Here is a 21,868-nt window from a genome sequence, read left to right as displayed (position 1 = left end):
GTGTCGTGGTTGTATCCTTTCACCATACCTATTCAATCTGTATGCTGAGCAAATAATCCAAGAAGCTGGACTATATGAAGACTAACATGGCATCAGGATTGGAGGAAGACTCATTAACAGCCTGCGTTATGCAGATGACACAGCCTTGCTTGCTGAAAGTGAAGAGGACTTGAAGCATTTACTGATGAAGATCAAAGCACGCAGCCTTCAGTATGGATTACACTTCAACATAAAGAAAACACAAATCCTCACAACTGGACCATTAAGCAACATCATGATAAATAGAGAAAAGACTGAGGTTGTCAAGGATTTCACTTTGCTTGGATCCACAATCAACTCCTATGGAAACAGCAGCCAAGGAACCAAAGACGCATTGCATTGGGCAAATCTTCTGCAAAGGACCTCTTTAAAGTGCTGAAAAGCAAAGATGTCACCTTGAAGACTATGGTGCACCTGACCCAAGCCATGGTATTTTCAACTGCATCATGTGCATGTGAAACCTGGACAATGAATATGGAATACCAAAGAAGGATTGACACAATTGAATTGTGTTGGGGAAGAATATTGAATATACCATGGACTGCCAAAAGACTGAACAAATTTGTCTTGGAGGAAGTACAACCAGAATGCTCCTTAGAAGCAAGGATGGTGAGACTGCATTTCACATACTTTGAACATGTTGTCAGGAGGATCAGTGACTAACACAGTGGCTGCAACAATGGGCTCAAGCATAACAACAATTGTAAGGATGGTGCAGTGTTTCATTCTGTGCTACACAGGGTCACCATGAGCCGGAGCTGACTTGACGGCACTTAAAAACAACAACAAATACAAGAAGTTATCTACATGTTTTTAATTTCTTAGTTCAAATACAGTTTTAATAGGAAAGGATATAACTGAGTCCCTTTATTACGGTTGTCATTATCACAAGCGAAAGCTAAGAAACTGTTAGAAACTCACTTGTTGCCTACTCAGTTTCTGCATTGCTGATACTACCTCCTTATTTCTTAATGTGTAGATCAAAGGGTTTAAGAGCGGGATGAAAACCGTATAGAATATTGACAGGACCTTATTCACTAGGAAGTTGCTGAAAGGCCAGGCATAGATGAAGATGCAGGGCCCAAAGAAGAGGGTCACCACAGTGACATGGGCAGTCAGGGTGGCCCGGGCCTTGGCCATACCCACTGAGGATCGGCGTCTCACAGTGATCAGGATGAGTGTGTAGGAGATGAGCAAGAGCACAAAAGAGCTCATAGCCATTACATCACTGTCTGAAATCATTAATATCTCAAGGATATAGGTATCAGTGCAGGCAAGTTTGATAATCAAGGGGAGGTCACAGAAAAAGCTGTCCACTTTATTTGGACCACAGAATGGAAGGTTTACTATGAAGACCAACTGGCTTACCGAGTGTAGGACCCCAATGAGCCAGGAGCCCACAACAAAGACTGTACACTTGTGTACACTCATGATGGCTGCATAGTGGAGGGGTCGACATATGGCTACATATCTGTCATATGCCATGGCTACAAGGAGCATCATTTCACCACCAGCAAATACGTGATGAAAGAATACCTGAGCCATGCAGCCCTCAAAGGAGATGGTCCTGTGCTCCTTGAGGAAGTCAACAATCATTTTGGGAGTGGCAAAGGTGGATAGACACACATCGATGAAGGAGAGGTTGCTGAGCAGGAAGTACATGGGTGTGTGTAGAGCAGGTTCAGAGAGGACCGTGAGCACAATAAGGAGGTTTCCCAGCACAACGGATGAATAGAAGAGTGTGAAAAATGCAAAATAGATATGTTGTAGCTCTTGAGGACCTGAAAGACTGTGCAACACAAATTGAGTCACTCTTGAGTTATTTCCTTGGTCCATGGTTTCAAGTTCCTGAGATCAGATCAGTAAATTTCCTGAAAAGTGACATTGAAATGCAAATAATATCATTGGATTGTGGGAGTAAGGGAGCAAAGCCAAGCCTGGCGTCAAATCTCACTCTATACACCTATGTGCTACAGACCCTCACTTTGTTGTTGTATGCTGTTGAGGAGATTCAGGCTCAGTGGACCCTGTAGAACAGAGTAGAACTGCCCCATAAGGTTTCCTAGACTGTAATCTTTACAGGAGTAGAGCGTGAGGTCTTTTGCCCATGGAGCCGCTGGTGGGTCCAAGTCACCAAAGTTTCAGTTATCAGCTGAGTGCTTCATCATTATGTCACCAGGGCTCCTTTTAATCCTCATTAGCATGCAAATACACATTGTCTGCAATCATTTCTTTTGCAGTGACTATGTATGCAGCTCTATTCTAAAAAACACAATTTTTACACCTCACCTTCTGTAAAATTCCTAATAAATAGGACAATGAAGCGCGAGAGTTAAAGTGACAGATTTCAAATTCTATCTCTCATAATTCCTAGCAGTATGACCTTGGGCAAGTTAATTAACTTCTTTGTGGCTCAGTTTTCGCATCTGTAAACTGGAAGAATAATGATATATACCTCATAAAATTTTTTTTTTAATAAAAATTAAGAGTTATAAAAGGTGAAATATTTAGAATAGTGCCGGGCCCATAGATATTAGGTAGTAGGCCTTATTTCCATCAATGATGAAAACATTTCCATGTTGCTTCCAAAGAGTCACAACCTTGAAAACCCCACGGATCAGTTCTACTCTGCACACATGGGGTCACCATGAGTCGGAACTGACTCATCAGCTAACACCATCAACAAAGATGTTTTCTCACCTTGGTCAAAATAGTCAAATGGTAAAGTCTATCTTTAGTTACTTCTGTCTCTACTTTCCTTCATTCACAAAAAGTCAGTTAATTTCTCCCCTTGCCCCTGCTCCATTTTAGGATTCCAAGGTCATCAGGCCCCTTTTTCCAGACAGCTAGTGAAACCTGCAGTAAGACAAAGTAAACATTCTTAATGGTTCAAAACTCTGTTTCTTTACCTGGAATGAAAGAAAAGTACTATAGGAATATGAAATTTATTTGCTAAAATCATCTGGTAGAGATCTCTTTTAACTGTTTCAACAATGTGCATACAGAAAACCTTGCACAGGCCTATGGCAGTGTTAACAGTAGTTATCTCTGGGTAAGAATCATTTTATTCTGTATACATTTCTGTATTTACTGAGGTATTTTTTTCTGCAATGAGTGTGTATAATCTTTTTAATGAAGAGCTCTGTTGGTGCAGTGGTTAAGCACTCAGCTGCTAACAGAGATGTTGGAAATTCAAACTCACCAGCTGTTCTGAAAGAGAAAAGACTTGGCTGTTTTCACAAAGATTATAGACTAGGAAACTCTATGGGTCAGTTTCACTCTATTCTATAGGGTGAATATGATCTGGAATCAGCTCGAGAACATACAACAACAACATCTCTTTTATCAGATTATAAAAACAGTAAAGCTCTTTTGAATTGATAAGGTTCTATTTTTTCTAATTAAAAAAATCAAATAAGTAAAGTGATAAAATTAAAAATTATCTTTAATTACAACACACAGGGGATAATGTTTTGTTATTTAAAAAGTATAGTGAAAAAGCTTATACATTGATAAATTCAGTTGTTAAACAAAATTTTTAAAACAATGGTGACTATAGGAAAAGTATATTGAGTGAGTTCTTAACAGTGAGTTTGAGAGGTCACATCTTCATATGTCACCTTTACTGGACAAATGCGAGTGCCAGTGCTGCAAGAGTGTGGTTATGAAGGATGCTGTTTCTATGGGAACCAAAGACTTACGCTAAAGGAGATAAAATTCCCTCATAGAAATTGCAAGTACCAGTGAAGAGTTGAAGAAGGATAAGGAATGAGTTTAAATTTCCAACTATTTCATCTAGCTGGTACTTTTGCCTAGCACCAGGTGTAGGAGGCTCATAAATAGGCTTGTACATCCTTGTAATTGGCCATATATTATCTTGAGCTTTAATCTCTTAAAATAAACCATGCCTTACTACAAGGAGTTACCAGAGAAAGATGGAATACCAGAGGTTCAATTGATCAGAGAGCAGTCTAAGACATTCTTAGAAACTCAAGAAACCAAAAACCAAACCTGTTGCCATCAAGTACATTCTGACTCATAACGACCTTATACGACAGAGTAGAATTGCACTACAGGGTTTCCAAGGAGCAACTGGCGAATTCGGACCCAAAACTCAAAGTAAAAATGTATATATAAAAAAAAATTACTCATTTTGTTGCTATTTATTTTAAATAAGTAAGCTGAAATTGTGACCTCTCAGGTGACTGGATTTGATTCTAAACTCCACAAGCAAAGCAAACAAGATTTTTCCTCACCACAGTTGCCAAATTAATGAATAGATTCATAAATAATAATATGAATGATTGTATGCGTGCATGAATGAATATAATGCAGTTACAGCAGGCAGAATAATGATTGATGAAATACAAATTGTTGTATTATCATTCTGTCCTTGTGTATAAAAGCTCATTGCCATCAAGTCCATTCTGACTCATAGCAACCCTCTAGGACAGAGTAGAACTTCCCCATAAGATTTGAGGAAGCAGACTGCTACATCTTTCTTCTGCCGAACTGATGCTGTGTTCAAACCATTGACCTTTTGGTTAACTGCTGAGCGCTTAACTACTGTACCACCAGGACTCCTTCCTTGTTTATAGACAAGAGAAGCCAAGCCACCGAGCAAGTAAGTCATAAGTGATTAATTGAATTTTTTGAACATCAAATCATGAAAAATTTCAAAAAAGTCAACTTACATTCTATCATCTTGAAACCATGACTAAAGCATAACTGATAAAAAGAAAGAAAGGAAGGACATAAAAAACGAAGGAAGGAAAGAAAGGAAGGAGAGAGGCAGGTTGGGAGGAGGGTAGAAGGGAGGAAGGAGGAAGGGCGTCTACAGACTGTTTATATTTCTCCAACATAATTATGGTAACTTACTGAGCATTGGTAAAGTGCTCCAAGCACTATGATAAAACTCTCCATTTGATTCATTTTTCTTAACATTTATCAGCATATTCTTCCTATTATATAGCTGAGAAATAATGTAAAAATAGAAACAGATATTGAAAATCAGAAGGCTTATTACTTAGAGCTGTTTACGTATGAATCAATTTTAAATGGATAGCTTTGAATATATATTAAAAAAAACCTATTACATGGCATGAATTTGGGTGAAATTTTGTAAATAATAAGAGACAAGAGAATATCTGAACATAAACAGAATTTCTGGATCTCTTGGTACTATAAGTCCTAAGTTAGATGACATGCTAAGGGGAAAAAATATATATATATATTTTTATTTTTTTTTAAGGGTAGAACTATTTAATTTTGAGTAATTCCATACACTCTACATCTTTGGAAATTAATAGGAATCTTATGGAAAATCATATGGGTGTGTCCTTCTGGCCCAAAACCATCATAGAAGTAAAAGGCAAAATTAATAAATTAATTCTTAAAGGGAAAAAAAGTCATCACAAGAAGCAAGCAGAAAGGCCTGCATAAAAGAAAAGATAGAGTTCAAACTTATCCAGATAAAGGTAGAAGAATTAGGTTGAGTGTGTATGTATTGGCTCTTTCTGAGTACTAAATTGTAGATACTTCATTTAGCAACCAGATGAGGCACTCAAGCCTAGGCACAAATAATATGAGGCTTTTGAAAGTATGGAGCCTGAAATAATCTCTGTAATTAAATATAAACTAAGAATGGAACGATGTGCCATAAATATTGCTAAATTATTTATCAAGAATTTTTTTATTAGAATAACCAAAAAGGCCGTTAAAACAACTGGGGGGAAAAAAAAAAAACTAGATAGGACTCTCCCCCCTCCATTCAGTAATTTTTCCACTTGGACAACATTTGTTTTACTGAGTTACTTAGAACTGATGTTGTGTGTGTGTATGTGTGTGTGTATAAAATGCTAGATTTCGTCATGGCAGAAAGAAAATGTCTGTAAAAATCTAGAAACTATTACAGACTATAATTAGATTGTTATATTTATTTCTAAAGTATTTGGATGAGATAGTAATAGCCACCATTTCTTATACTCATTATGTGCTAGGAATTCTACAAAGCATTTTATAAGATTATTGAGAAATAGATATGTATAGATATAGATATGTATAGATAGATATATAGAGGTATATTTTTGGAGCCTGGTAGCATAGTGGCAAAGAGCTATGGCTGCTGACCAAACGGTCAACAGTTTGAATCCATCAGCGTCTCCTTGGAAACCCTATGGGGAAGTTCTACTCCATTCTGTAGGGTCGCTAATGAGTCACAAGCGACTCAACAGCAACAAGTTTTTGGCGCCTATATATATGTATATACATATGCATACAAGTACATGTGAGAGTAAATACAAATGTATACAGTATACACAAATATATATAGAATATATTATTCTAGGTATTATACATAAACATATATAATGCCATATAAAAATTTGTATATATTTAGATTATATAGATATAAAATCTAAAATGCTCATAATAACCCTTAAAGTGTAGTTTTATTCTATATATTACATAATCTCAATGAAGTTAAACAACTGACCTCATCCTATGACAAATAAGCGACAAAGCTGAAATTTTCATTATGTAAATAGTAGTCTAAGCATTCTAAAACTGTGTGTTTGCCTAATTATGCATGTGGAGATCAATGCAACAACCACATTACATATGTAATACCTGTGTAAAGAAGCAATTTAAGGGAACACACTGGTCATTCACAGAAGAACCACATTATGTGCCCTACAACTACAGAATAAACTCAGAGATCACAGTGGCTGAGTCTGCGAAAGAGGAAGATGTGCTTTTGCAGACACGAGGTTGAGTGGCATATAAACAATTAGCTCTTCTCAGGATAGTTAGGGGGAGTTCAAACATGGTGAGACAAATTCAATCTCACTGACAGAATTAAAAGAAATAGAATACTATATTAAAATAGATTGTCTACAAAGAGCATTTTGAAGTGACGCAAATATCAAAACTTACAGGCGAGTCATTGCTGGATTGGCGTATAGACTTTACAAAGAGGGTTGGGATTTATCGACTATTTCAGAAGGTCCACTGGAATAACCTGAGCTATCATGACATTAGAAATGTGATCTTCTCATACAGCTTGCAATCTGCCTCACTTGTACTTTCCACACTTTATTTCAGAGGAGGTGGAGATGAAAATGTATTTGTCATTAGGATAATTTTGTCCCAGAGGGACTATGGCTAAGAAGTCTTTTTATATCTTAGACTAAAAAAACTAGCAAGTATTATTTCTACCTAGGGATTTACGCTTCTAAGAATCAATCTCCAAATCTATTGTTAGCCTCTTGTAAGTAGTGTGGCATTGATATCTTATTAATATTTATTCACGGGCAAGATTTCAGAGCTTTTTTTTTTGTTGTTGTTATCGTTGTTTGTTGTTGTTAGGTACCGTCTCGTCGGTTCCTGCTCATAGCTCCCCTATGCACAACAGAAAGAAACATTGCTGAGTCCCATGCCATACTCACAATTGTTGCTATGCTGAGCCCTTTGTTGCAGCCACTGTGTCAATTCATCTCCTTGAGGGTCTTCCTCTTTTTCACTGACTCTCTGCTTTACCAAGCTTGATGTCCTTCTCCAGGGATAGATTTCTCCTGATAACTTGTCCAAAGTACATGAGACATAGTCTCATCATCCTTGCTTCTAAGGAGCATTCTGGTTGTACTTCTTCCAAGACAGATTTGTTAGTTCTTTTGGCAGTGCATGGTATATTCAATATTCTTCATCAACACCACAAATCAAAAGGGGCAGTTCTTCTTCAATCTTCCTTATTCATCGTCCAACTTTCGCTTCCATATGGGTGACTGAAAACGCCATGGCTTAGGTCAGGCACACCTTAGTCCTCAGGGTGACATCTTTGCTTTTTAACACTTTAAAGAAATATCTTGCAGATGATTTGCCCAAAGTAATGCATCTTTTGATTTTTTGGCTGCTGTTTCCATGGGAGTTGATTGTGGATCCAAGTAAAATTAAATCCTTGACAACCTCGATCTTTTCTCTGTTTATCATGATGTTGCTCATTGGCCCAGTTGTGAGGATTTTTGTTTTCTTTATGTTGAGGCGTAATCCATACTGAAGGCTGTGGTCTTTGATCTTCATCAGTAAGTGCTTCAAGACCTCTTCACTTTCAGCAAGCAAGGCTGTGCATCTGCATAACGCAGGTTGTTAATGAGTCTTCCTCCAATCCTGATGCCATGTTCTTCTTCATATAGTGCAGCTTCTTGGATTATTTGCTCAAGATATATATTGAACAGGTATGGTGAAAGGATACAACCCTGATGCACACTTTTCCTGACTTTAAACCACTCAGTACCCCCTTTTCTGTTCAAACAACTGCCTCTTGGTCCATGTACAGATTCCTAATGAGCACAATTAAGTGTTCCAGCATTCCCATTCTCCCCTGTGTTATCCATGGTTTGTTATGATCCACAGAGTTGGATGCCTTAGCATGGTCAATAAAATACAGGAAAACATCTTTCTGGTATTCTCTGCTTTCAGCCAGGATCCATCTGACATCAGCAATGATATCCTTGGTTCCATGTCCTGTTCTAAATTCGGCTTGAGTTTCTGGCAGTTCTCTGCCAGTATACTGCTGCAGCTGTTTTTGAATTATCTCCAGCAAAATTTTGCTTGCATGTGGTATTAATGATATTGTTCCATAATTTCCACATTTGGTGGGATCACCATTCTTGGGAATAGGCATAAATATAGATCTCTGCCAGTCAGTTGGCCAAGTAGGTGTCTTCCAAATTTCTTGAGATAGACAAGTAAGCACTTCCAGCACTACATCTTTTTTTGAGACATCTCAATAGGTATTCCATCAATTCCCAGAGCCTTGTTCTTTACCAATGCCTTCAGAGCAGCTTGGATTTCTTCCTTCAGTACCACCTGATCCTGATCATATGGTACCTCCTGAAATGTTTGAACATCGACCAATTGTTTTTGGTATACTGACTCTGTGTATTTCTTCCATATTCTTTTGATGCTTCCTGAGTCATTTAATATTTTCCACATAGATTCCATCTATATTGCAACTCAAAGCTTGAATTTTCTCTGCAGTTCTTTCAGCTTGAGAAATGCTAAGTGTGTTCTTCCCTTCTGGTTTTGTATATCCAGGTTTTTGCACATGCCATCATAATACTTTTCTTTGTCTTCTCGAGCCGCCTTTTGAAATCTTCTGTTCAACTCTTTTATTTCATAATTTTTTCCTTTTGATTTAGCTATTCGATGTACAAGAGGAAGTTTCAGTCTCTTCTGAAATCCATTTAGGTCTTTTCTTTCTCTACTGTCTTTTTAATGACCTCTTGCTTTCTACATGTATGATGCCCTTGACGTCATACCACAACACATCTGGTCTACAGTCATTAGTGGTCAAGACATCAAATCTATTCTAGAGATGGTCTCTAAATTCAGGTGAGATATACTCAAATTCATACTTTGGCTCTTGTGGACTTGTCCTACTTTTCTTCAGTTTGACTTGAGCCTGCATATGAGTAATTGATGGTCTGATCTGTAGTTGGCCCCTGGCCTTGTTCTGACTGATGATATTGAGTTTTTCCATTGTCTCTTTCCACAGATGTAGCCTATTTGTTTCCTGTGTATTCCATCTGGTGAGGTCCATGTGTATAGCTGCCATTCATGTTGGTGAAAAAAGGTATTTGCAGTGAAGAAGCCAGTCTTGCAAAAATTAATCATGCAATCTCTGACATAGTTTCTATCACCAAGGTCATATTTTCTGGCTACCTATCCTACTTCTTTGTTTCCAACTTTTCCATTCCAATCACCAGTAATTATCAGTGTGTTCTGATTGCATGTTTGGTCAATTTCAGACTGCAGAAATTGGTAAAAATCTTCAATTTCTTCATCTTTGGCCTTAGTGGTTGGTGTGTAAATTTGAATAATAGTTGTATTAACTGGTCTTCCTTGTAGATGTATGAATATTATTCTATTACTGACAGTGTTGTACTTCAGGATAGATCTTGAAGTGTGCTTTTTGATGGTGAATGCAACCCATTCCTCTTCAAATTGTCATTCCAGCATAACAGACCATAATGATTGTCCAATTCAAAATGACCAATATCAGTCCATTTCAGCACACTAATGCCTAGGACAGCAATCTCTATATGTTCCGTTTCATTTTTGACAATTTCCAATTTTCCTAGGTTCATACTTCACGCATTCCAGATTCCAATTATTAACGGACATTTGTAGCCATTTCTTCTCATTTTGAATCCTGCCACATCAGCAAATGAAGGTCCCGAAAGCTTGACTCCATCCACGTCATAAAGGTCAACTCTACTTTGAGGAGGCAGCTCTTCCCCAATCATCTTTTCAGTACCTTCCAACCTGAGGGGCTCATCTTCCAGCAGTATATCAGACAGTGTTCCACTGCTATTCATAAGGTTTTCACTGTCTAATTCTTTTTAGAGGTAGGCTAACGGGTCTTTCTTCCTAGCCTTTCTTAGCTTAGAAGCTCAGCTGAAACCTGTTCTCAATGGGTGACCCTGCTGATATCTGAATACCGGTGGTATAGTTTCCAGCATCACAGCAATACAGAAGCCCCCACAGTACAATTGGAGGCTATTGCAGAAGTTCCCTGCTTATGCCCACCTAAATCATGAGATGGCTGTAGACAGAGATGGGACTGAGGGAATAAGCATTTCAGGGATAGGATGTTTGTTGTTAGCTCCTGTCTAGTGGGCCCCAGATTCATTGCAACCTCATGCACATTGAGATCAGACCATTGTGATCCATAGGGTTTTCATTGGCTGTTGTTTGGAGGAAGATCATCAGGATTTCTTCCTAGTCCATCTTAGTCTGGGAGATCTGCTGAAACCTGTTCAACACCATAAGAACACGCAAACCTCCACTGACACATGGGTGGTGGTTGTGCGTGAGGTGTATTGGCCAGATTCAAACTTGGATCTCCTCATGGAAAGTGAGAATTTTACCACTGTAGCACCACTGCCCTTCAGGGGTAGGACATTCGGACTTAATTAACTGATTGCAAACAAAGGCCAAGAAAGGGTGAAAAATCAAAACATAAAAAAACCTGGGAAGAACTAGAGGGATATTCTATAACAGAGAATTTCAAAATGTGGTCCATGGAACTTGGAGGTGTTGTGTAGATGCCTCACATGCTCCTGTAGGAGAGTGGAGGCTCCAGATCTCCCCACACTCCCAATACGTCAGGCTGGCACAATGCAAATAGCAATCAACAAGTTAACAGATAAATCCTGTGGTACATACAGAGGGATATATCTTGATTGTGGTGATGGTTTCTGAAACACACATGACAAAACAAATTGTGCACTTTGAGTATGTTTGGTTTATTGTATACTAATTATATCTTATTTTTTTTTATACAGCCAGCATAAGACCCTGTAATCTCATTCCTAGACATGTACTTGAGAAAAATGAAAACATCTTCACACAAAAATCTGTACATGAGTACCTGTAGAAATTTCATTCATAATCCTCCCAAACCAGAAAGCACCCAAATATCCATTGTCTGGCAACTGAATAAATAAAATGTGATACATCTATATAATGGAAAGCTAGTGGGTTGGAGTCAGTGGTAAAAGAAATGAGGCAACTAACAATGACAACAACAATCGATTCACATAACAAAATAGATGAATTTTGAATGCATTTTGCTGATTAAAAGAAGCCATTTATATACGGGGTAGCATGGGGAAACTTTTGGGGTGAAGGAAATGTTCTGTATGAAACTGTGGTGTTGGACTTATGATGCTGCATTTGTCAAAATCCTTAGAAATGCAAACAACAAAAAGTGAATTTTGCTCTTTGTAAACTTGAAAAACTCACAAATAATTACAGGAAAAGGCTTACTCATCTTAACATAGCAAAAGTATAACAGGTTGATGAAAACAATACTAAGCCTCTAATAGGATATGAAATGTGAGGGCAATTCACCAGAGATGAAAACTTCATTAGGAATCAAGGCAATGCAAAATAAAACAGCAGTCATTAAACTTGTTCAATAAATAAACATATTCAAGTTATATACTAAAAAAATTTTACACTCGATGCAAAACTCTGTGTTTACTATGCAGTGAGAAAAATACTCTGAAAAGGAATTTTGAAAAATATATCAAGAACCTTTAGAACACTCATATTTTGTCTTCCTAATTTAACTCTAGGAGTCCTGGTAGTGTAGTGGTTAAGAGTTCGACTGCTAATTAAAAGGTCAGCTGTTTGAATTCTCCTGACGCTGGCTGGATGGCAAACCCTATGGGGGTAGTACTAGTCTGTCCTATAGGGTCACTATAAGTTTGAATTGATCAATAGCATCAGGTTTTTTTTTTTTATTATTTAAAAGAAAAAGATCGTAAACTTGCAGAAAATACCTAAATAGTAAAAAATATGTAAATAACGAAACATGCATATAACAGAATATCATGTCTTTATTAAACTCATGATTATTAAGAATTTTTATAATTTTTGGAAAATATTTATAACACTTGAAATGCATGAGTATATTTACTGTATGGAGAAGGACAGTGCTCCCAGCTGCTGCCTGTGAATCGCTGAAGCCTCTGGTCACCTCACCATCCACACATACACATTAACGAAGAAATGGAGGTCCTTGCATCAGAGCCTGGCCAAGTGGAAGCTCTTCATCTACAACCTGACAAGCAGAGAGCTCCTGGGGCACACCATCAAGGGCTGAGGTCCATGAAATGCCATTTTCTCAGAATCACCTGCTCCCATTATGGGTAATGCCTCAATAAATGTTCTGCTTGGGAGATGAGACTCTCTATTCCATGATTTTAACACTGTCAGTAATAGAAGTATAATCTTCTTCTAACCCTAAGGTATCTTGTATCAACTAAGATAATATATAAAGATACAATTTATAAACTATATAGTGATCGTTAAGCATAAATTTGACTTTATTATCATTATTGTAATCATTATATGATACAGTCCTATATTCGTTCTTTTTTTTTTTTTTTTAATTCCATGTTTCAGGAAAGAATCAACATGGCCTTGCAAAAAGGTAAGGTTATAAAGGAGCAACGTGAATTGAACATTGTTTAAAGCCTACTTCATATTAAATTTGAAACCCCGGTGGTGTAGTGGTTAAGTGCTATGGCTGCTAACCAAAGGGTCAGCAGTTCAAATCCGCCAGGCAATCTTTGGAAACTCTATGGGGCAGTTCTACTCTGTCCTATATGGTCGATATGAGTCGGAATTGACTCGACGGCACTGGGTTTGGGTTTTTTTTTTTTTTTTTTTGGTCATATTAAATTTTATTCCATTCTACTGTTTATCCCACACTATTTCAAAAGTGGAAACCCGGGTGGTGTAGTGGTTAACTGCTACAGCTGATAACCAAAAGGTCAGCAGTTCAAATCCACCAGGCGCTCCTTGGAAACTCTATGGGAAAGTTCTACTCTGTCCTGTGGGGTTGCTATGAGTCAAAACTGACTCAACAGCAGCAGGTTTTTTTTGTATTTCAAAAGTATAACTTCACCTTGGGGTATGGGTTTCTCTTTCAAATAGTAGACATCAGAAGATGAAGATGATTGCCTCAAATTAAAATGTGATATCAGCTAAAATGATTACTGGCGATAAAGAGGCAGAGGCATGGGTAGTATGTTAATGAGAGAAGGCAATTAGCTCAATTGCTAACACAGGATATTTCTCCTACCAGAAATTGTTAAGATGGGACCGCCAAGATGGCAAAGCAGTCAGATGTTTCCTGTGGTCCCTCTTACAACAAAGACCTGAAAAAACAAGTGAATAGATTGTATATGACAATCTAGGAGCCCTGAACATCAAACACCAAGTTGAGGAATCGGACTGAGTGGGTGGGGGAGGGAAAGACAGTTCAGAAGCAGTGAGGAGTTGCCAGACCTGACCTGCTGGGAACCAGGACCCTGCAGGCTAGATCTGCTGGCGCAAGTGCAGTGAGACAAGCAAAGGCATTCGGGATGTGTTTTCCACATGGGGAGAGACTGAGTGTCGCAGAGACTGCTCACGTCTCCAGAATCAGTGAAAAGTAGTGCTCAGTCGGCAAAAGATAAGTACATGTGTCTAACCTACCGTGCAGATCAAGAAACACCCCTTTGGGAAAAACCTCTCCCATTTACCTGCCCCCTTCCTACTCTGCACTGGGTCCAAGCCAGCTTCAGTGATTGACACCTCCCCTGGACTGGAAGTAGGACCTCTCAAGGGCTCTGAGCCATTCTCCCTGCCTTGGAGAGGGAAAAAAAATAACAAACAGGGAAAAATAATCTGCTGGCTCTTCTAAGCTGGGAACTTAGGGCAGAAACAGCTCCTTTGCTTAGGCACAGGCATAAGGGATCCATGGACATTGAATGTCTTCTGCCCCTTCATAGCTGTGTGTTGGCCCATTTCAAGAGTGTAGGCCCTCATTAGCACAGTACAACAGGTTATGTACCTCAAGTCTAATCTCAATTGTTTCAGCTATATGGTGGGGAGGCAAGTTTGTGACATTTGACACCACTCTGCCTATTAAACAGGGTATTCATCTACCCACATCAGGGGCCTGAGGACTAGAGGCTCCAGCCATGCCACCTAGCCACCCACAACAAGGGTCCAAGAACAAGTGGTGCCTCCCAGTCCTTACAGCCAACAGCACTGAATGCCCATAGTCTGGTTGCAAACTGCACCCACCTATGTGCTCTGGGGAAGAGGGGCATACTTTCCTTACAGGCATTCAGGCGTGGCTGTCAGCCCCCTACCTTGCCCAGCATGTGACCCCTACTGTGGCCAGATGTGTGTGCCTACAACAATCACCCATGCCTGTCTAGGACCATAGGTGGGAACCTGTACCACGCACTTGGTGACTGACTACCTGGACACCTGAGCTGAATCCGTACAAGAAAAATGAATGGACTCCTGTGTTCACATACCTAGTAACAGCTCTAACTACCTGGTGACAGGATGCTAGAGCTACAAAGGTGCCAGTAATCAAACTAGCTCACAAGAGCAGCCTATTTGGGCATATCAAAACAAAACAAGAAGATAGGACACAGTAAGCAAATGTAAAATAAACAAATACAATAACTTATCGATGGCACAAAGACAACAGTCAATATCAAATCACATAAAGAGGCAGACCTTGATGGTGTCAGCAAGCTCCCAAAATAAAGAAGAAAAAAATATCTTCCAGATGAAGAGAACTTCCTAAAATTACAGGAGGTAGAATACAGAAGATTAATATATACAACTCTTCAAAAGATTAGGAAGGAGATTAGACAAAAAGCAGGACAAGCCAAAGAATGCAAAGACAAAGCATTAGAGGAACTTAAGAAGATTAGAGAAGAGCTTAATGACAAATTTAATAAGCTGTAAGAATGCATAGAGAGAGAGCAAACAATAATTCAGAACACTAACAAGATTTCAGAATTAGAAAACTCAACAGAAAGTCATAGGAGCAGAACTGAGGCAGTGGAAGTTAGCATTAGTGAGACTGAAGATAAAGCATTTGACACCAACATATTTGAGCAAAAATCAGATAAAAGAATTAAAAAAAAATGAAGAAACCCTAAGAATTGTGTGGGAATCTATCAAAAGGAATAACCTATGAGGGATTGTAGTACCGGGGGTGGGGGGGGGGAGTGGTAACAAAAAATACAGAATTGTTGAAGATTTATTGGCAGAAAAATTCCTGGATATTATGAAAGATGAGAAGATATCTATCCAAGATGATCATCGAACCCCACGTGAGGTAGATCCCAAAAGAAAGCCACCCAGACATATTATAATCAAACTTGCCAAAACCAAAGATAAGAGAGAATTTTAAGAGAAGCTACAGAAAATTTTTACAGATAAACAAAAAGTCACCTACAAAGGACAGTCAATAAAACCAAGCTCGGATTATTCAGCAGAAACCATGCAGGCAAGAAGGCAATGGGATGACATTCATAAAGCCTTGAACAAAGAAAAAATTGCCTGCCAAGAATCATATATCCAGAAAACTGTCTCTCAAATATGATGGCGAAATTAGGACATTTCTGATAAGCAGAAGTTCAGGGAATTGCAAAAACAAAACAAAAAATACAAGAAATACTAAAGGGAGTCCTCCATTGAGAAAATTGATAACATCAAACAACAACCCGTGACTAGAACACAGGACAGAGCAACAAGATATCAACCCAGATAGGGAAATGACAAAAATAAAACAAAGCTAAAACACTCAAAATAGGGAAACAGACATGTCATTATGTAAAAGATGACATTAAAACAAAAAAGAGGGACTAAAAAATGTAGTTGCAGATCTTTCATATAAAAAGGAAGTCAAGATGATATAAAGATATAAAAAATTGGTATAAACTTAGAAAAACAGGGGTAAATATTAAGGTAACCACAAAAGAAACTCACAATCCTACACATCAAAATAAAAAAACAAGAAAAACATAAAGACTCAGCAAATACAAAATCAACAACAATGAAAAAGATGAAAAGAAAATGCATAAAGAAAAAAACTCAGCAGAGAAAATTAAGTGGAACAAAGAAAGTGTTGATAGCACACACACGAAAAAAGACATCAAAATGACAGCACTAAACTCTTAAAAAAAAAAAAATTTTTTTTTTTTTTTAAACTCTTACCTGTCAATAATTATACTGAATGTAAATGGACTAGATTCACCAATAAAGAGACAGAGAGTGGCAGAGTGGACAAAAAAACACAATTCATCTATATGCTGCCAACAAGAGACACACCTTAGACTTAAAAACACAAACAAACTAAAAGTCAAAGGATGAAAAAAATATATCAAGCAAACAACAATCAAAAAAGAGCAAAAGTGGCAATATTAAATTCTGACAAAACAGACTTTAAAGTAAAATACAAACACAAAGGATAAAGAAGGATACTATACAATGATTAAAGGGTCAATTCTCCAGGAGGACACAACCATAATAAATACTCTCCCAATGACAGGGCTCCAAAATACATAAAACAAACTCCAATAGCATTGAAAAGAGAGATAGACAGCTCAACAATAATAGTAGGACACTCAACAAACCACTTTTGGTGAAGTACGGAACATCCAGAAAGAAGCTCAATGAAGACACAGAAGATCTAAACGCCACAATCAACCAATTTGATCTCATAGACATATACAGAACACTCCACCCAATAGCAGTCAAGTATATTTTCTTTTCCAAAGCACATGGAACATTCTCCAGAACAGACCCCATATTAAAGACCCCATATTAGGCCATAAAAAAAGCCTTAAAAGGATCCAAATATTACAAAGCATCTTTTCTGACAATAAAACCATAAAAGTAGAAATCAATAGCAGAAAAAGCAAGGAAAAAAAATCAAACACATGGAAACTGAACACCACCTTGCTCAAAAACTACTGGGTTATAGAAGAAATTAAAGACTGAATAAGGAAATTCACAGAATCAAATGAGACTGAAAACACACCCCATCAGACCTCTGGGACACAGCAAAAGCAGTGCTCAAAGGTCAATTTATAGCAATAAATGCACACATCAAAAAGAAGAAAGCAGTAAAACCAAGCGTTAGCCCTACAACTTGAACAAATAGAAAGAGAGCAGCAAAAGAAGCCCTCGGGCAGCAGAAGAAATCAAATAATAAAAATGAGAAGAGAATTAATTGAAATAGCAAATAGAAAAGCAATTGAAAGAGTTAACCAAACCAAAAGCTAGTTCTCTGAAAAGATCAACAGAATCGATAAACCATTGGCCAAAATGACAAAAGAAAAACAGGAGAGGAAGCAAATAACCTAACTAAGAAGTGAGATGGATAATATCACAACAGACCCAACTGAAATTAAAAGAATCATAACCAAATACTATGAAAAATTGTACTCCAAAAAATTTGAAAACCTTCAGGAAATGGACAAATTTCTAGAAACAGTCTACCTACCTAAGCTAACACAAACAGAACAAGTAAATAAACGTATAACAAAAGAAGAGACTGAAAAGGTAATTTAAAAATGCCCAACAAAAGAAACCCTGGCCTTCAGCATAACAGGGGTGGGGGTTTGGAGACCATGGTTTCAGGGGACATCTAAGTCAACTGGCATAATAAAATCTATTAAGAAAACTTTTTGCATCCTACTTTGGAGAGTGGTGTCTGGGGTCTTAAACGCTAGCAAGCGGACATCTAAGATGCATCAATTGGTCTCAACCCACCTGGACCAAAGAAGAATGAAGAACACCAAAGACATAAGATAACTTGAGCCCAAGAGACAGAAAAGGCCACATAAATCAGAGACTACATCAGCCTGAGACCAGAAGAACTAGATGGTGCTTGGTTACAACCAATGACTGCCCTGACAGGGAACACAACAGAGAACCCCTGAAGGAGCAGGAAAGCAGTGGGATGCAGACCTCAAATTATTGTAAAAAGATGAGACTTAATGGTCTGACAGACCAGAAGGACCCTAGAGGTCATGGTCCTCAGACCTTCTGTTAGCCCAAGACAGGATCCATTTCCAAAGCCAACTCTTCAGACACAGATTGGACTGGACTATGGGATAGGAAATGATACTGGTGAAGAGTGAGCCTCTTGGATCAAGTGGACACATGGGACTATGCGGGCAGCTCCTGTCTGGAGGGGAGTTGAGGGGGCAGAGGGTGTCAGAAGCTGTCCGAATGGACACAAAAATAGAGAGGGGAGAGAAGGAGCGTGCTGTCTCATTATGGGGAGAGGAACTAGGAGTATATAGCAAGGTAGTATATAAATTTTTGTATGAGAGACTGACTTGATTTGTAAACTGTCACTTAAAGCACAATAAAAATTTAAAAACAAACAAACAAAAAAAGCCCTGGCCCTGATGGCTTCAATGGAGTCTAGTTAACATCACTACTAGTAAAGGTATTTTGGAGCATAGAAAAGGATGGAACACTATCAAACCTATTCTATGAAGCCAGCATAACCCCAATACCAACATCAAGTAAAGACATCTAAGAAAAAAGAAAATTGCAGACCAATATGCCTCAAAAATCTTCAACAAAATTCTAGCCAATAGAATTTAACAACATACCAAAAAAGTAATTCACCATGACAAGTGGGATTCAAATCAGGCATGCAGGGATGAATCGACATTAGAAAAACAATCAATGTAACCCATTGCGTAAATAAAAAAAAAGACAAGAACCACATGAGCTTATCAATTGATGCAGAAAAGGCATTTGACAAAGTCCAACACCCATTCATGATAAAAAACTCTCAGCAAAATAGGAATAGAAGGGAAATTCCTCAACATAATAAAAGGCATTTATATAAAGCCAACAGCCAACATCATCCTAAATGGAGAGAGTCTGAAAGCATTGCCCTTGAAAACAGATATCTGACAAGAGTGCCCTTTATCACCACTCTTATTCAACATTGTGCTGAATGTCCTAGCCAGAGCAATAAGGCTAGAAAAAGAAAGACAGGGCACCTGTATTGGTAAGAAAGAAGTAAAAGTTCCTCTATTTACAGATAATATGATCTGATACATAGAAAACCCTAAATAATCCACAAAAAAAAAAAAAACTACTGAAACTAATAGAAGAGTTCAGCAAAGTATCAGAATATAAGATAAACATACAAAAATCAGTTGGATTCCTCTACACCAACAAAGAGAATACCAAAGAGGAAATCACTAAATCAATTTCATTTACATTAGCCCCCAAGAAGATAGAATACCTAGGAATAAATCTAACCAGAGACATAAAAGACCTATACAAACTAAGCTACAAGACACTACTGCAGGAAACCAAAAGAAACCTACATAAGTGGGAAAACATACCTTGCTCATGGGTAGGAAGACTAAACATTGTGAAAATGTGTATTCTACCCAAAATGATCTATAGATACAATGCAATACTAATCCAAATTCCAAAGGCATTTTTTAATGAGATGGAGAAATAAATCACCAACTTTATATAGAAAGGGAAGAGGCCCCAGATAAGTAAAACATTACTGAAAATAAGAACAAAGTGAAAGGCCTCATGCTATCTGATTCTAGAGCATGTTACACTGCCACAGTAGTCAAAACAGCCTGGTACTGGTACAACCACAGTTACACAGATCAATGGAACAGAATTAAGAATAAAGACATAAATTCATCCACTTAAGAGCAGTTGATACTTGACAAAGATCTGAAGTCCATTAAACGGGGAAACGCCAGTCTCTTTAGCAAACCGTGCTGGCATAACTGGATACCAACCTGCAAAAATATGAAACAAGATACCCTGCACAAAAACTAAATCAAAATGGATCAAAGACCTAAATATAAAATCTAAAATGATAAAGATCATGGAAGAAAAAATGGGACAATGCTAGGAGCCCTAATACATGGCATAAACTATATACAAAACATTACTAACAATGCACAAACACCAGAAGAGAAACCAGATAACTGGAAGCTCCTAAAAATCAAACACTTATGCTCATCCAAAGACTTCACCAAAAGAGTAAAAAGACAACCTACAGACTGGGAAAAAAAAAATTGGCTACACCAATTCCAATCAGCATCTAACCACTAAAATCTACAAGATACTGAAAAGCCTCAGCAACAAAAAAGACAAATAACCCAATTAAAAAATGTGCAAAAGATATGAACAGACACTTCACCAGAGGAGACATTCAGGTGGCTAACAAATACAAGAGGAAATGCTCATGATCATTAGCCTTTAGAGAAATGCAAATCAAAACTACAATGAGATACCATCTCACATCAACAAGGCAGGCACTTATCCAAAAAAACACAAAATAATAAATGTCGGAGAAGTCGTGCAGAGACTGAAACTCTTATACACTGCTGGTGGGAATTTAAAATGGTATAACCACTTTGAAAATTGACTTGGCCCTTCCTTAAAAAGCTAGAAATAGAACTACCATATGATCCATCAATCCCACTCCTTGGAATATATCCTAGAGAAACAAGAGCTGTCACATGAATAGATATATGTACACCCATGTTCATTGCAACACTGTTTACAATAGCAAAAAGATGAAAACAATCAAGGTGCCCATCAAAGGATGAATGTATAAACAAATTTGGTATATTCACGCAATGGAATACTACACAACAATAAAGAACAATGATGAATCCGTGAAAGATTTCATTACATGGAGTAATCTGGAAGGCATTATGCTGAGTGAAATTTGTCAGTTGCAAAAGGACAAATATTTAATGAGACCACTATTATAAGAACTCTAGAAAAGGTTTAATCGCCGAAGAAAACATTCTTTGATGGTTACAAGGGTGGGGACAGAGGGAGAGGGGTATTCACTAATTAGATAGTAGACAAGAATTGTCTTAGGTGAAGGGAAGGAAAACACACAATAAAGCAGAAGTCAGCACAACTGAACTAAACCAAAAGCTAAGAAGTTTCCTGAATACAACCAAACACTTCTAAGGACAGAGTAGCAGGGGCAGGGTCTGGGCACCATGACTTCAGGGGCAATCTAGTTCATTTGGCATAACAAACTGTATTAAGAAAATGTTCCACATCCCACTTTGGTAAGTGGCAACTGGGGTCTTCAAACTGAGCAAGAGGCCAGCTAAGATGCCATCAACTGGTCTCAGCCCAACTGGAGTAAAGGAGAATGAAGAACGCCAAAGACACAAGGTAATTACAAGCCCAAGAGACAGAAAGGGCCGCATAAACCACAGAACCCATCAGCCTGAGACCAGAAGAACTAGATGGTGCCTGGCTACCATCAATGACTGCCCTGACAGGACACAACAGAAAAACCCTGATGGAGGAGAAAAGTGAGATGCAGACCTGAAATTCTAGTAAAAAGACCAGACTTAATGGTCTGACTGAGACTGGTGAGACCCCAAAGGCCATAGCCCCTGGACTCTCTGTTAGCCTAAAACAAAAA

General features: G+C 38.0%; 1 protein-coding gene across 1 annotated transcript; it reads right to left on the bottom strand.

Annotated features, from left to right (window-relative positions):
• Window positions 1-879: 879 nt before the first annotated feature.
• LOC100669332 (olfactory receptor 4K15-like) lies at window positions 880-1,987 on the bottom strand. The gene has a single exon (XM_010601005.3). It carries the CDS (start codon window positions 1,873-1,875, stop codon window positions 949-951), a length of 927 nt encoding a protein of 308 aa, XP_010599307.2. The 5' UTR covers window positions 1,876-1,987; the 3' UTR covers window positions 880-948.
• Between the last annotated feature and the right edge of the window lie 19,881 nt (window positions 1,988-21,868).

The sequence above is a fragment of the Loxodonta africana genome, chromosome 10, assembly GCF_030014295.1.
Source record: "Loxodonta africana isolate mLoxAfr1 chromosome 10, mLoxAfr1.hap2, whole genome shotgun sequence".
Taxonomy (NCBI): domain Eukaryota; kingdom Metazoa; phylum Chordata; class Mammalia; order Proboscidea; family Elephantidae; genus Loxodonta; species Loxodonta africana.
The sequence above is the reverse complement of the archived record's forward strand: the minus strand, read 5'-3'. Positions and strand labels throughout refer to the sequence as shown.

Excerpts from the sequence above, each read along its gene's own strand:
- LOC100669332 (XM_010601005.3), bottom strand. The coding sequence starts at position 1,875 with ATGGACCAAGGAAATAACTCAAGAGTGACTCAATTTGTGTTGCACAGT.